Here is a 15,733-nt window from a genome sequence, read left to right as displayed (position 1 = left end):
CCTGTCTTCCTCGTGTGCGTTTGTAGGAGGCTTGATTCAGCAGCAACTTCCGAAGGTACTTGCACTGCAAGCACCTCGTCTCATTTTGGGATATTCCGCAACATCTGAGGCTGTAATGCTTCCCTCCATAAACTTTGTGTTTTGTTTTTGTATTATCAATTCTGAGAATCTCTAACCCTTCACAAGGACTCATAGCATCTATCTGAAACAGCAACTCCTTCACATCAATAACATTGCTAACATTGACGCTTTTCACCAATGATCCCTGCACATATGCAGTGCAGTGGAAATCTACATCAGTACTAGTGCACAAAAGTAACTTCTGAAAACACAATGTTTCGCCGCTCGACGCACACACAGAAAATGCCACAACTTTTGGAGCGCTTGAAATCAGGTGCCTTGCCCAGAACTCACTTGGGAGGCTCACTTCTATAACACTATCCAAGCCTCCGTTGCTGCTGTCAGAATGCGAAGTTGATGGGACGTCGCTGACTACACTGTCATCACGCTCATCTGAATGGTCGACCTTCTTTCGCTTGTGCGGCACACATCCAGTCGAAGTAGCTGTCTTTCTTTTCGATGGTAGCTTCTTGGAAAGGTACGCAGGGACGTTGGGGAACAAAGTTGGAACCGCATCGGGTGTTAGAGAAGGGCGATCACGGGGAATTTCCACTGTTTCACCGTTGATTACATGTGTGTAGCTGCGAACTACAAACCTCTCGTCGAAGTGAACTTCACACACAACGCAGTTCTTGTCCAGTGGCTTGTCAGCTCGCGGAATGGAACGTTCCCAAGCCTGGCGGCGTTCATCATCGGCGGGGATGGCGAAGAGAGAGGCCTTCTTTCCTTTTTTTCTGGCTGAGACGTATCCAGTGGTACATCCAGGAGCAAAGCAATGTCTCTGTTGTTTTGCCATCACATTGAGTCGGCACAAGGAAACAACAAACTCGCAGGTGAGCCGTCAGGATCCGTCATGCACTAGCAAACAAAAGCGGGGCACACAAAGTTAACTACACGAGGCGCACTCCGGAAAGATTGCTCAAACCAATGCCTCCGCTCAAACACAACCTCGCGCTAGGCATCTCGGAGACGACGCGAGCGCCACCTGTCGCTGTCATGAAAAAATGCCGCACCGCCGTACGCGGCGCAGCCCAGCCGATGCTGACACCTCCCCCTCTAGCCACCATAACCTCGCTCTACGACACAGCTGGTTATTACCCATTTTTCCTTCTGTTCGGCCGTGAACTAGCACTGCCCCTCAACACAACCCTCCCTGTTCATGCGGCACCGACCAGTGAATATGCGCTTGACGCCATCACTCACTGTGCCCACGCAAGGAAAATTGCCCGTGACCGCCTTCTGAAATCCCAAGGAGTCAAAGGCCTTTGTACGACTGGCGACACCGAGATGTGCACTTCTCGCCTGGTTCTTTGGTGCTTCTATGGTCTCCGTCACGTCAAGTCGGCCTGTCAGAAAAACTGCTGTCTCGTTACACAGGCCCATACGGAGTGCTTTGTGCCGTGACTCCCATCACCTACGAAATTGCCCGATGCCTCATCTGCTTCCTAGTCCAGTGATATCATGCACGTTACACGACTGAAGCAGTATCACCCTTTCAATGGTGACATTTAGATGCTCCGGGATGTTGCTTTTGCCGCCGGGGGATTATGCTACACGTGTGTGGTATTGGATTGTTCGAACGAGGCGCGTGGGCCCCATGACTCTAGAAAAAAGGAGGAAGAACGAACTGGGCTCACGCTGTGAATCTAACCGGTCAGCACTGCAACTGCTATTGTAAGTATAACCTGTAAATAGTTGCTTGTCTTACTGACTCGTCCTTTGCGTAACAATATCTATAATGAAACCTATGAATTTTGTACTGTACAATTTTTTTTTCTTTCCAATTTATTTTGAATTTCCTCCCCAGTCTCTCTGGGGGTGAACCGGAAGTACTGCGCAAGAAACAAAAAGTGTCACTAGATGCTCGTGCCACTAAAAAGCAAAACGGGAACAGCTTGTTTCTTTTTTTTTTTCTCGTGTTTTTACCTTGCGTCACGCACCTCGAACATCTTGCAGTGTGACATACTCACTCTAGTTACATGCCGGTATTAAGGGAAAATGAGACATCCACCCAATCGTAGCAATTGCTGCGAAGGAAACCCATACGGGTTTCTCCAAAGAAAAGCCTCGCAGTTGAAGAAAAATTCGTCCTGGTCCGGGACTCGAACCCGGGACCACCGCTCTACCATCTGAGCTAACCAGGCTGTAGCAATTCCTACGATTGGGTGGATGTCTAATTTTCTCTTAATTACGTATCTCCACCTTGGTGGTTTACGCATAACTGTTACGTCAGTTACATATTGTTCACTTTGAGGGTGGCGAAGTCAACACACCTTCTACCTCGATGACCGCACAATGTTAAACAAGGTAGCAACTGACAGCAACGCATAAAATTATGCGTCTTATTTTTAATTTTTGTTTTTGCTTCATAATGTTCGCTTTATTCATGATCACCTTCGATGTCGGATGGTCGCACACGTCATGTGTCAGAACATTCTGAAAAAAATGGTACTCTAACGGCAACGAGCTTATCCCTGCATGACGCTGACTTTCAAACACCGTATCACGACACACCGTAGACTTACCCTCTTGAGTATCTGGAGCCTGTACTTGAGCTTGGCATTTTCAGCACGAAGAGCAGCCAATTCGGGCGACGCAGAGATGCCATCGCAGATGCCATTATCAAGCGCCTTTATTTCGAGGGCAATTGCCTCTGCCTCAACTTCCTGCAGGCAAAAAAGATTGGCTATGAGAAAATACGTTGTCGACTTTCTTTATGGTAGAATTATTATCAACGTCCAAAAAGTATCGTTGCAATACCGGTCGAAAGAGAGATTAATAAAGAAGTGGATCACAGCGTGCGATCACCGGTAAGCGCACATAAACGTAATTTAACAGTAAACGAGAGAAATAAGCACTCCAAATAAGCGTAAGCACTTTTAGACTAAGGAGCACGTATAAAATGCAATTTCTGCGGAAAATAATTCGAGTCAACAGAAACGTACGGCTTTTTCAACATGCTTCATGTATTTCTCTAACTCGGCAGGCTCCATGTTGGATAGAAAAGAAGCGCATAATCGGCTATGTATGACTTCTAAAGAGAACAGCGCTCAAACTAGTTTAAATCGGTTTAGATAAAACAGTAGTAATAAATTATACTGATATTTTTTACACTATTAATATTGGTAAAAGTTAGTCGGCTAAGAAACTTTTGGCTAGAGTGTAACTTGGCTAATTGTTAGGTTCTAGCCTGGTTCTAGCCGACTCCGTGTTGCATGGCATGGCCGCGCTCATAAACCAACTTAAACAAACATGGTTGGATGTTTGAAGGTGGTGAGTATTTCTGCCGTAGATTTCAAGTGTCTGATAATTATGCTATATCCTATAGTGGCCCGGCAATCTGGGTGCATGTGTCCTAAATTGCTTTTTAGCCGTTACACCAAGTGGTACGGCATAGCAAAAGGCTGCAGAAATCGTAGCCTTTCACTATCCGTTCATTACTCGCTGTCTATCGCACAGAATGACGCAGTGGTCTGAAGTAACACGAGTAATGTTGAAAAAAGTAATAATAAAGGAAAAAGTAAATGAGGGTAGATTTTTACAAGATACGGCTGCGGGGTTTTAGCATATTATGCTTTTTTTTACCTTAGCCTCAAGTTATCCGTCGACTGTGCCACATTTTAAAACTTCATAAAGCTCAATGGTGAACTGAGTTTTCGTCTATTGCTTTATTAATGTTAGGCATCTTTTTGAACACCACTTATAGCGCGTACCTAAACAGGGACCAAAAGAACGACCAAGACAAGCGTGGTCATCGTCGTTCTTTTGGTCCCTGTGTATGTTCGCGCTGTAAGTTATGTTTGAAACAATGGAATACCAACTAGCCGGCACCCAAACCTTGCTTCAGGCATCTTTTGCCTAATTCCAGGCAATTTGCGGTGGGCAGCTAGGTACCTGTGTCGCCTCGTTCGGGGCCTTTCAATAAAGTTAACAATCGCTGGGCAAGGTTCTGACTGGTGTCGTAAAAGTCGCGGGCCGCTTTTTTCGTTGCGACGATAGATTGGATTTTTTACTGGTACTGCTCCAGGAGGACACGTGTTACTGGCAAACGGAGGCCTCAGGAGAGCTCCTGAGGAGGCGGCGCAGGATCTTCGTGGCACCCATGGGGTAACGGGGGAATCAAAGGTGGAAGTAGGGCGGCCTTTGTGTTGGTTGTCCACGACAGTTGGCTGTCACGGACAGCCAATCTAACTCGCCCCTGGCAAGCTCAGGCCTCGACGAGCCCCAACCCACGGACCAGTCCAGGTTCTAGCTTTGATGTCCCTGTTGCGGCTTTGGTGTCCTGGAGGCACCGCCAATAACGCGAAATAATGACATGTTACAACTAGTAAATAACACGATTGAATAAGTATAATTACGTCCAGCCGCCAACTTGTGACGCTAAGTTCAGCACTACCGCGCCCCACAATTTCTGCAACACCAGCCGGAACTTTGCCCAATCGCTGTGTTGAAAGGTACGTCTGATGTCAAGAATGCAGGCTTTCTCGCGCCTTACGGCACTGTACTTTCAAAATAACATTACTGATCTTCTCAAGGGAGCAGTAGCTTCGCTCGTGCCATGCTTTTCGTATGCTGCTCTCCATAACTTTTCATAAGCAATTCTTTAGCAATCCCCTTTGAGTTAAAACGTCCTTCTGCAAAAACATGATCAGTAGGCAGGAGCCACGGAGCTAGGGAAATGAAAGCTCCGACGTATATTTAGCTTCTGTGATTAGTGTATGTCCGTTTTAGCTTTAAGGCTAAACCCCATTGACGCGATTTTGTGCGCGACAGCGACGAGCGACGGGTTCGCGCGACGGATCGGGCCGTCGCTTGAACAGATCGCTCGGTCTTGTCGCGCGATCGCTCGGTTTTGCAAATCTAGAATTCGTCGCTCGTCGCCCGGAAGTGCTATGAGCGACTAGCCAATAGCGCAAAGCCGGAACTGGATGTACATAACTTCAGTACTTCTGATTGTCGCACGGAACGAGCAAACGATTGAATTTTTATACGTGCAAGGATAAGAACCTACTGCAAGACTTTCAGAAATATTTTATGCTGCTTTTTACAGTAAAATACATCAACTTAAGTTAATAAAGCACGCGTCACGCTAGTTTCGGCGCCTATATTGCTGCCCTCATACCGGCAACGCTGGGGAGACGTCGCTCGAAGTCGTCGCTCGCATGGGGTGCAACTTGTAGGCGACGAGCGAACGCGACAGCCATCTCCATCGCGTCGCTTGTCGCTGTCGCGTGCAAGATCGCTTGCATGGGGTTTATACAATAGGCAGCATGTTACACTCCTGTAAGATGTGAAGGCAAAAGCCTGCTGCACACGTGGTAATGCATTAAGTTGTCTGATGCGAGGTGTCAGACTGCCTGCAAGACATAATGAGCGGCAGTGTGAAGTAAACATATTGCACTGTAGGTCAGTTTCCTCAACGACACATACGATTTCCTAATGTACTAAAGGGTATTTCGTTCTTTCTTTCGTTTCTTCTTTCATATTGAGCCATCGCATCTTTTCTTGCTTACGGGGGTATGAGCCATTCCAGATGATAGATATTTTTTGTACCACTCATCAACTTTTTTTAAACCACTTGATATTTTTTGAACCACTCGACTAGACACCGTCTTTTTCGGGTATGAGACATTGCAACAAGCCACTTAAGGCTTCCACTTTAAGATAGGCAGATCACACAAAAATATGTGAATCTGATAAGCGAAGCTTTGTTGTTGTTGTTGCCTCAAAGCATGGCTCATAACCATGAGGGGGACTGGCCACACTGGAATAATTAAAAAGTACAATCGAGATATTACTGAAAGGGGTAAAGGAAACCATTCTAAACTAAGCATTAGGTAACTAAATGATAACACAAATTTAAAGGGCCCCTGAAACGGCTCAGATTTTGTAGACACTTAGGGTACAGCTAAAGTTAATCATTCGCACCACAATTTGTGTGAAGCGTCTCATATTAAGAGAGCTACGGATGATTACAAGTTACCCTCTTCCATAGTCCTGCATTTTCTCTTCAACTCGTTCGCCGCATGATCAGGGCTATGCTCCACCATCACTGGCTCTGCGTCATGATGGCACGTCATGTCATCGACTTCTGGTTCTCTAGGAGTGAGCACACGAAGCTTCTTTGAACTCTCCGCCAGCTCCCAGTCGACTCCAAGTGAGAGCTATCAAAGCAGCGTGCATTGCGAGCATTCTGTCGCAGCACCGAACGTGCCTGATATTCCAGTAACCACAGGCGAGCTGGGCGTTTCGACGGATGGCTGGATGCAGAAACTCAAGCTGATGAAGGAAGTTTAGCGTAGACGTACGTGAGTGGCCTGATCGGCCTGTTGGTGCAGAGCTTAACCAGCCAAACAAAGCACTAATATTGCTCTGACCAAATGTAAAACATTTTAAACATTTAGAAAAACAATGTGTTGATGATTACACCCCTGCGAAAAATTTGCACCAACAGCAAAGAAGAATACATTTCATTACTGCTACCGTGTGTGGTTGGGCTGTATGCCACCAGGTGGCTGCACCGTGCAGACCATTCACATTTGCGCTTCTGCTCATACGGTGAAACAACATGATCGAACGCCCAGCCCCTGACCCCTTGTGTTTGCATTTACCGGAACACTAGACTCGTGAGACGCTATTGCAGTAGTAATCCTCCGGTGTAAAGTGATGGCCACAGGGGCACAAATCTTCTCGCCGATCGGACAGCGGCACTCCGATGCGCTGCAGCCAGTCTGCTCGTCTGCTGCCTTGCGGAGGGGCATGATGTCGCAGCTTGACGTATATTGCCAGTCGCTATGTTTGCCACGCACCACACATCAAAGTCGAATCATGGTGCTCGCGAAAAGACAAACTGACACCGACTGCGGAGCTCTCGTCAAAATGGAGCACATCGTAACACAAGCAGACGACAGTTGCTGTGTGCCGGAAGTGCTTAAGTGTAGTGAGAAATTGTTCTTGTGCATTCTCTTTCTCTTATTTTCTTTTTATAGAAACAAATTAACTAGCAGTCCAACTGTTATGGACAACATTTGTTCACTATAAAGTAGAAAAAATTATTGATGATGCGCCCTAGGCAGCCAATTGTATAGCTTGCCCTACTAACGTCATTGGGGTAAATGACATCAAATGGGCAGGGGCGGCTTAAAATTCAACCGAGTGATGTTCTGTGATCGGCAGCGATGTACATATTTAAAACCTTATAATAAATTACACGCTTTACGCGGAGCACTTAGATGCGTCTATTAATGATCGGAAGGACCTACTCTAACGACTCTGTACGTTTGCACAAAATCGTCAAAATCATTTCAAGGTCCCTTTAAGAGTGCCTATACATAATCTTTGGAGAATAAATAAAATAAACTGCTCCACAGTCAGTAACCTAGCAGCGTAACCTTGCAGACGCTTCAGTGAACTTTTGCAGAGCAGTATTCATCAACCCATGGCTTGTGCCTAATTGACAGGCACCAAAGGACATGTTTGGTGTTGCAAGTGCTAAGCCCAGGTTACCAGTCAGAAATATGAGGAACATTCTGGGGAGGGATGAGAAGCGGTGGCAAGAAGTAAATAAATGGTCAATAATTCCTGGTTCATCACAGAAAGAGCAGAGGTTAGTCATGGATAAACCAGATCTATGAAGGTAAAAATTTAGGTGTGGGACACTGCAACGAAAGCTTAAAAATGTCACCTCACACTATCGTGAAAGGCATTTGCTTGTGTTCCCCAGAAGCTTTAGATGTCAAAAATCATCAGCAGAAAGTAGGGATGATTCAGTATAATTTACAAATAAAAGGCATTTAAATCTAGCTCCTCTTGTAAAAGAGAAATGAGGAAGAACATTTAAAACCTGACCATTTTGTGACAACGATGGGGATGAGTCAGCTGATTCATTTAAAAAGATTCCACTATGTCTAGGGAGCGAAAAAAAGCGGTCTTCAGACATATTTTCTGGGGAAAGAGTCGAAAATATACTTGACAGGTGTGACGGCTTATAAGAAGTTCAATGCGTACTGACCGAAAGCACATCTGTAAACAATTATTACTTTAGATTTCTCTGGACCCAATTTTTTGATGGCCAGAATAATTGCCAGAAATTCTGATGGAGAGCAAAAGACCAGTTAAGCTGATTTGAAAAGATGCCAACTCTGGCCTTTGTGTAAAATTTTACGCTCGCAAAAAGCTGTTTTTCATACTGAAACTGACAAGAACTCCATTACCACTGTGCTGGAAGTGAAGTATGACTCAACTGTAGAGAACCAGCGCCCGTGTTGTCTGCTTTTCTTCCGGCTTGTCGGCTCTCTGTGTTCATCGAGCAGAGATGAGGAGTGCATTGAGGTGACCAAGCTAAGGGACCTTAGTTACCTTAGAGCGAGCGGACAACTACCGCCATATGTAGTAAAGGATGGGAAGCAGCTGGGGCTTGGCACAAAGTGCATCTAAAGTTTCGCCCGTTTAGCTTTCGTGGCATTGCATTCTGGCATCGCTTGTCCAGCAGACTGTGCACAGGTGACTGTGCTCGCGAAATGTAGCCTGTGCGGCTTCATCTGCAGTTTACATCCATTGTGTGCATTGGCTAGTCCGCATCACACTTGCCTGCTGTGGCACGGTGCACGCTTACACCCTGAAAGCTGGGACAAGAAAGATGTGTTCCGTCTTCCTTTGTGCCATGTTGTGTACTGGAAAACCCTCGCTCATGTTCAAGCATGTATTCAAGCACCTGACGACAATGCAACGCGTCGGCATTCTCTGACAATACTACTTTCATAGCATATGCTATGCGTTCATAGCCCATTTAGCCTGAGTAGAATTTTCTTGCAATTGGCCTTTGATATTGAAAGTACTAATTGAGTGTGCTGTAAACCATCTGACAGGAAGACAGTGTGGCCATCCTGTTCACACATTATCATTATACAAGGTGCACTCCTGGCATTTGTGGTGAGTAACCGTTTATGAAAGCCAGAGCACCTTCTAGCATCTGAGTATTATCAGGCCGCTCCTCTCTATAATGCCTCTGGGCCTTGTGAATATTAGAAGTAAGGAGGTCGGAGCAATCTCTACGCCTGTACTTTGTCACTTGAACAACGAGTCTTTCTGCCAGCATCTGCTCAGCTATACATGTAATCCAGAGTGCGCTTGAGTGTGTTTTATTGCTTCGACATAGTCATTTCTATAGTCAACCAGAGGTGACTGTGTCCTAGTCCCATTTTAATGAATGGAACTCCGTATGGTACTGTGAGCACATGGCATTGTGTACTGCTGTATGTACTCCAGTACTTCATTCGTCCATTCATGGTGCACACCACAGGTGGGCTTTTCATTTTAAATATGGTTATGCAAACAATGCTAGCTGAATATCAGCACTCTCGGCCCATCTTAAAAGGGGTGGAAATATTGTCTATCTGGATTCCTGCATGCTTGGCCCCATACACGATGTAGCTGCCATTAGAGCAGGTAGCTTTTTCCGCACAGTTGTCCTAGCCATAAAGCAGCCGAAGGCATGCCATAACAGGTAGTTTATTTTTCTGCTAAGCACATGGTGCTCACAATGTGTGTCCAGCTTGATGGTGTTGTATTTTGCATTCTCGCAAAAGGTAGTTTTTATGCCCTGTATACAGGAAAAGATATCAATGTACACATGTGACCATTGAATAAACAAACCTGTGATTCTCTTTACCAGATCAAGTCGCCAGAAGAAAATGAAAAATGCCGGACATTCCTTTTGGATGACCAGGATCATACGCTAGGAAACGCTCTTCGGTATATGATAATGAAGAAGTAAGTTTATTTCTCCAGTAGTGTTTCTCCATTATAGTGGCCCCAACTTAACATTTACCTTTTCAGCCCACAAGTGAAGTTCTGTGGCTATGCAATACCGCACCCCTCTGAAAGGAAGGTGCATCTTCGAATAGAAACCTATGGTAAGTCGTATTTCTGGTTATAGCTCCTAACGGACCAGCAGAAGTCACCGTTGTGTGTGCGTGTGCTCGTGTATTTTTTTCTGTGTCACATTTTTTTTTACTGCCATTTCTTTTCTTTTTTGGCTTAGGTCACTTGAGTCCTTTATTTCTCCCTACGAATTCCCTCATCATTCATGCCAGCCCACCTTGTTACTTCAGTTTCAGGTGGCAGCGGTTATTGTGGTAAAATTAAACCCTGATTTAGTGACTTTGTCAGATCCAAGCTGTCATGTTTTAGCTATATAAATTGTTTTATGTCGTTCTCATAACAGTCATAATTGGTAGCATTGTTTTTATGTGTACAGGGTGTTTCAGCTAACTTGTGCTGAGCCTCGCAAAATCCACATGTGCATTAAAAGTATGCAACCAAATTAGTAACTTAGTGTTGGTGTCTGTCTTCATGAGCATTCCTTCTTTTTTTACTGCGAGCTTAGGTACATAATTAAAAATAACATTTAACCAACTTTTAATGTATTGCTTTAAACACATTATGTTCAGGGAAGTTGTAGAGCCTACTGGCACGTGTCAAAATAATTTCTTTCCGTGGTAATAGCTGCTGTGGTTTTAATTTTTCAGGGCTCCAACGGCAGTGTGCGAGGTTTAAAAAATGACCATGTGACTAAGCTCTTGCACACAATAACGTCAGTGCCCTCAAACTCGCTACCACTGAATGATCGATGCTGCAAGCAGACTGAACGCATGAATATGCCTCAAGCAAAAATAAGGGATAGCCACACCCATTGTCTCCGACCCATCGTCATTCCTCGCCAAAACCCCCTTGACCTTTTTACCCTGTCTATCAAGAGCAAAAACACTGACAGGGCTTCCAGAATTGCTATGCGTTATTTATCACATATTCCATGGCTCCATTTGCTTCAACATTCAAAATATCTTGGCAAAAGTGGAAGCCAGGACTATTGTTTTCAATGCACCTTCGTTGCTGAAGGCCTGTTCATGCCTTCGGCCTGTGTGTAGTATCGATCATTCATTCGTAGCATATTTAAGAGCAATAATGTCGCCACGTGCAGGTGCCTAGTCTTGTGGTACTTTTTTTAATATTAGCATTTTCATTGCATTTCACAAAAATGAAAATGACAACAGGGTATCATTACAAAAAAAATTTTGATATTTGTTCATGGGCTCTACCTCTACACCATTGAAGATTTTTTGTGCTTAAAGTTATACATTAAAAGCTAGTTAATTAGTTATTGGTAAATAATGACCTAAGCTCTTCGTGAAAAAACACACCAGGTTGCTCAGGAAGACTTCGAACAATACTAAGTTGATTGCATTCTCATAATGCACACGTAGATGTTTTATAGATTGGCATTAGTTAGCTGAAACACTGTATGTCAGGGACAGAAGTGCTGCGCCAACTTGTGCCAACCCATCGAGCTGCGCGATGGAGGATAAGTTGCTTCACTTCACTAATTCTTGGGGGGGGGGGGGCAGGAGAGCACATCTAGGTACTCGGAAATAATAATGGAGTGACTGTGCCACTGGATCTTGATGCCCTTGGAGCACATAGTGGGCTGCCTTGTGTCTGGTATTCACTTCAGATGATGAGCAGTAGTCGAACAAGGAATGTAGCTGAAGCTAACGTTTTGACAGAGGGACTTGTCTTTGTTAGGTTGGACTTCGACAAGTGCCCTTGTCAAAACATTGGCTTCAGTGACATTCCTTGTTCGACTGTTGCTCATCATTTCAAGTTTCCATCTTCTTGTGAAGTTTTGTCTTTTCTGGCACTCTCTTTGTAAGACTTGTAGCACTTAAGTGCAAACCAGACAATATTGAGTGCACACTATACAGATAAAGTTGTGAACTAACTTGGAAGAACCATACACGGCAATTTCTATAGAAGTACGCCTTGATTGGTTTGTAAACAAATTTATAAATTTTGTGTGTATGTTATTGGAAAGGAACTGGCAATTCACATCCAGTTATTTAAGCCCCAGCTGCAAGCTGCCAACTATTCATTGTGTCACAGAAAAGTTTGTATAGCTTAGCTGTAACACACCTCACACGCTGCTTCACAAGTTACAAGGCTGGCTGATTCGCTGTAAATCCCTTTTGCAAAGCTCAGTAATGTATGCAATGTCTTGGTTGTCATTTATAGTGGATTTGTGTTGTTCCTTGATATATTAGGCACAACTGCAGTTGAGGCACTGAAAAAGGGCTTGCAAGACCTGCATGAGATGAGTGAGCACATCCTGAAGGAGTTTGAGGTGTGTATTCAAAGCTTGCTGTTAGCTACTCTAACATAGTGTGTTGTTGCTAGTATAGTTCAGTAGTTTTCATTGTTTTTCTAAAGGTGTTAATTTTCTGTTACAGAAAATGGTGGAGAAGCACAAAGCAAAGAACACAATGAATGTTGAATGATATACTTTATTTGTTAAGCCTGTTCTTTCTGTGTGGCCATTTCATTTCGAGAGGTTTCCAGTCATTGTGGCCTCAGGTAACCCCAACAACGTTCACCTCGTGCCAAGGAACCTCTTTAAGAACTTGTCGCTAATTTCGTCATTAAATGATCAAAATGGCGGGACGACGACTGTATGACGAGAATTGGATGATAACAATGGAATGACCACGTCGCCATTATGACAACAGTATGACAACAAATGCAAGATAACCACCGTGTGTTGACGACACAGTGACGACGATGGCATGACAATGGCGGCAAAATCACGATTGAGTGATGAAAACATTATGATGGAATGACGTCGCCAAAACTGCGAAGGCGATACGACAATTTGGTGATGTTCTTGAAATGAGGATGGTAGACAGCGTTATGAGAACATGATTACAATGGTATTACCATGTCTGTGTGAAGACGATGGAATGACCACAAAGGTAGGCATCATATCCCCGAGGACATAAGTGTAGTGACTCAAGTTAGATATGTACTGTATTTACTCACATAACGATTGCACTTCTTGTCAAAAAAAATTGGCACAAATTCGTGGGTACGATCATACGTGGGTTAAATTTCCCACAAAAAGAAACATTTTCTTTTTTCATCCAGCATTTGCTGCGGGATGACAAGCAGGCGGCTGCCACTGTCAGTGCGGGACACCAAAACAAAAATGGCAGCCGGCGGAGCAAGTCAAACGCGATTATTTTTCTTCTCGTGAGTACATTACGTGCATTGAAACAGTTTCTTCCGTATCAGTAATGAATAATATCGTTAATGTCGCCAAGTTTGCGACAACTTAGCCATGTCCACTTTGAGGGGACAGAAACAGAGATGGGCGCGCTTAGCTGCCAGTGACATAAGGGCGGTTTATAGTCCGACGTAACGCCCGCGCGCACGCTACGTCACGTCGGCGAAAACGACCCCTCTATTCGCGCTTTCCAGATACGCTAGCGCCGCCACACGGATTTTTTCGGAACCCGGGAGGGGGTGATGGACCTCCCGCCCACGCGGTTTCTGCAGCTGTATTGGCGTTTTGGTACTCTTTGATATGGGGGAAAAAAAAACAGTCGACGAGCGAAGAGCAACCGCATGTGCAGTGTGCCACAATGCACAAATCGTGCAGTATTGGGAAAAGTATTGGGAAAAGCACCACTTTCCAAAAAAAAAAAAGACAGGAAGTTGTGGGTGATCAAGCTCCGCATCGGGAAGCAAGTTAGCGAAGAAATAGTCATATGTAGCGAGAATTTCAACAAAAACTTCTTTTGGGGCCACCTTGGTGAGTGTACTTGACTGTTGCTCAATGATTTCATTTTATTTTTGTGGCGAGCTCTTACGAAAGCGGCTGAAGAGAAACGCTGTGCCTTCGCAAAAGATCCCGCTGCGGTCCCACGAAGCAAGACTGAGACCATGGTGTAACTGAGACCTAGCGTTGGCCGAAGAAGGCCCTCTACAGATTCCCAAAGTAAATTTAAGTACACAAGTGTCACCGTTTATTAAGTTTTCTGCCTGCACTCGCGCTGTTTCGGCAAATACTCTGCGACGGTGCCTGACGCTGCGTCGCGAGCATTGCAAACTAGAGAACCTATTCCGCAACTGTTCGTAGTCGTTTTGTGTGAGAACGAAACAGGCGGTCTATGCACAAGGCGTTCGCTGATTTTTTTTCTTTTGCTGTATTCAAAGGTGTGTACTGATCGGGGGTCGAGCGCACGTGTTTCTGATTTTGTAGTTTTGTTTGGTCTTAAAGTATCTCTTCTATAACAATGTTGCAAGAAACAAGGGCCAGGACTACGTACCTGAAGCGGTCATTGATGAAGAATGCGCATGCGAGCTTCCCTACAGCACGCGAAAACATTAATCGTGCTGTAAAACGGGGCGCGCTGGCACACGTCATAGTGTCACTCATATATTGTAAATCGGCACTACTGAAATGTTTACGTATTATTTGGCATCATTAACAAGCATTCCGTATATAAGCCGGTGCGTCTAGCCATTTATCTCATCGTGAATGCACCCAACGTTTACCTTATGCAGCGGCATAAAGCGCATACTGCGCTTTGTTTACATCTGAGCGCTACCGATTAACTGCTTGGTGTCAATTCTTGTACATCGCGTATAGATTACGAAACGTAAGAATACATAGTGACCTTTACGGCGCCGGTTACACTGCAGACTTGAACTTTTATAGTATGCGGCGGGCCTCTCACGGCGCTTGTCTGCAGACAGAGTTACTCGACCTGAACAGTCGCGCTTGTCGTCTTTCGTATTTCACACCATATTATATGGCCAGCGTTAAACGTAGCCTCTCCCTCTACAACACATCTCTGCGTTTCCTTAGCAATGTTAAGGATCGCGCTTAGAGATACCAGAGGCCCGTAAGCCGCCTGCTTCTGCTGATGCGCACGCATTCGTATCGCCTCCATCACCTCTATCCCCGCCATATTGGAACGCTCTCCGCGCCACCTATAGGCGCTGGAAAGTGCGAATAGTCGGGCGCACCGGCGGCTTCCAACGCGCCCCGACGGGCCCGGCGCCGATGTGGCTCCTGAGCCATTCGCGCGTCGAAGTCGGCGGAACTCTCGCACCACAATGCATTGCGCGCGAAGAAAAAGGCGCCAACACAACTTCGTAGACGGCTTTTGCGGACGGCGCGCGACTTGGCAAACCTGCGCATGCTCCGAAGATAGCAGCCTACGGCGCGCGCGTTGTTGAGGGGTTGGCATCTCGGCTGGCGCAGCGCAACCGACGTAGCGTGACTGACCGCGAACGACGCTCGCCCGCGCGCCGATAACGTCGGACTATAAACGGGCCTTATAAACACATGGCGGGCATGCTGCGGAAACGGCGGCATATGTCTTCACTGCTATCCTAATAAAGACATTTAGCCTGTCCGCTATTCCGGCAAACGGAAGTGGTTTGGGCGGATTGCCGTATTTGCGGGGGCGTAGACGTGAGTGGCAAGAGTGGCGCAGCCGCCTGGAGGCGTAGAGTTTAACCAGGCAGACGGAGGTAAAACTGCAGTAACCAACTATATCCTGCTTCGCTGCTGGTGCAAATTTTCGTCAGCGGCGTAATTGTGAACGCGATTACCCCGCTGTCGAAAATTCACACCAGCAGCTAAGAATGTAGTAATTAGCTTTATGTTTGTTTGCTTGAGCTTTGCGCCAGCAGCTGGCGCCACCAATCTGGCCGCTCACGTTTACGCCCCCGCTAAACCGGCAAACCGCCCGCGCTTGCCGGAATATCGGAC

At 45.6% G+C, this 15,733-nt stretch overlaps 2 protein-coding genes across 3 annotated transcripts in view; one reads left to right on the top strand and one right to left on the bottom strand.

Moving 5' to 3' along the window:
• Positions 1-3,227, bottom strand: part of ArgRS (arginine--tRNA ligase-like protein) — an 82,225-nt gene extending 78,998 nt beyond the window's left edge. The window contains exons 1-2 of the mRNA XM_065454341.1: positions 3,066-3,227; positions 2,646-2,786 (exon numbers count right to left, since the gene is read on the bottom strand). Coding sequence (XP_065310413.1) covers positions 2,646-2,786; positions 3,066-3,113 — 189 coding nt within the window. The 5' untranslated portion in view covers positions 3,114-3,227. The remainder of the gene's footprint in view (positions 1-2,645; positions 2,787-3,065) is intronic.
• A 72-nt stretch (positions 3,228-3,299) lies between these two features.
• Polr1D (RNA polymerases I and III subunit AC2 l(2)37Cg) lies at positions 3,300-12,477 on the top strand. 2 transcript variants are annotated; one of them, XM_065454342.1, is made up of 5 exons: positions 3,300-3,393; positions 9,794-9,891; positions 9,958-10,034; positions 12,219-12,298; positions 12,385-12,477. In XM_065454342.1, the coding sequence occupies exons 1-5, from the start codon at positions 3,373-3,375 to the stop codon at positions 12,439-12,441; spliced, it is 333 nt and encodes a 110-aa protein (XP_065310414.1). In that variant the 5' UTR covers positions 3,300-3,372; the 3' UTR covers positions 12,442-12,477. The 2 variants fall into 2 exon arrangements, with proteins under 2 accessions (XP_065310414.1, XP_065310415.1); XM_065454343.1 differs by having other exon boundaries at positions 3,303-3,393; positions 12,405-12,477.
• The last annotated feature ends 3,256 nt before the right edge of the window (positions 12,478-15,733 follow it).

The sequence above is a fragment of the Dermacentor albipictus genome, chromosome 3 (genome assembly GCF_038994185.2).
Source record: "Dermacentor albipictus isolate Rhodes 1998 colony chromosome 3, USDA_Dalb.pri_finalv2, whole genome shotgun sequence".
Lineage (NCBI taxonomy): Eukaryota > Metazoa > Arthropoda > Arachnida > Ixodida > Ixodidae > Dermacentor > Dermacentor albipictus.
The sequence above is the reverse complement of the archived record's forward strand: the minus strand, read 5'-3'. Positions and strand labels throughout refer to the sequence as shown.

Bases quoted from the DNA above. Each gene is read 5' to 3' on its own strand.
- Polr1D (XM_065454342.1), top strand. From the start codon at position 3,373: ATGGTTGGATGTTTGAAGGTG. The intron at 3,394-9,793 runs GTGAGTATTTCT...TCTCTTTACCAG, and splicing joins TGGTTGGATGTTTGAAGGTG to ATCAAGTCGCCAGAAGAAAA. The intron at 9,892-9,957 runs GTAAGTTTATTT...TTACCTTTTCAG, and splicing joins CGGTATATGATAATGAAGAA to CCCACAAGTGAAGTTCTGTG.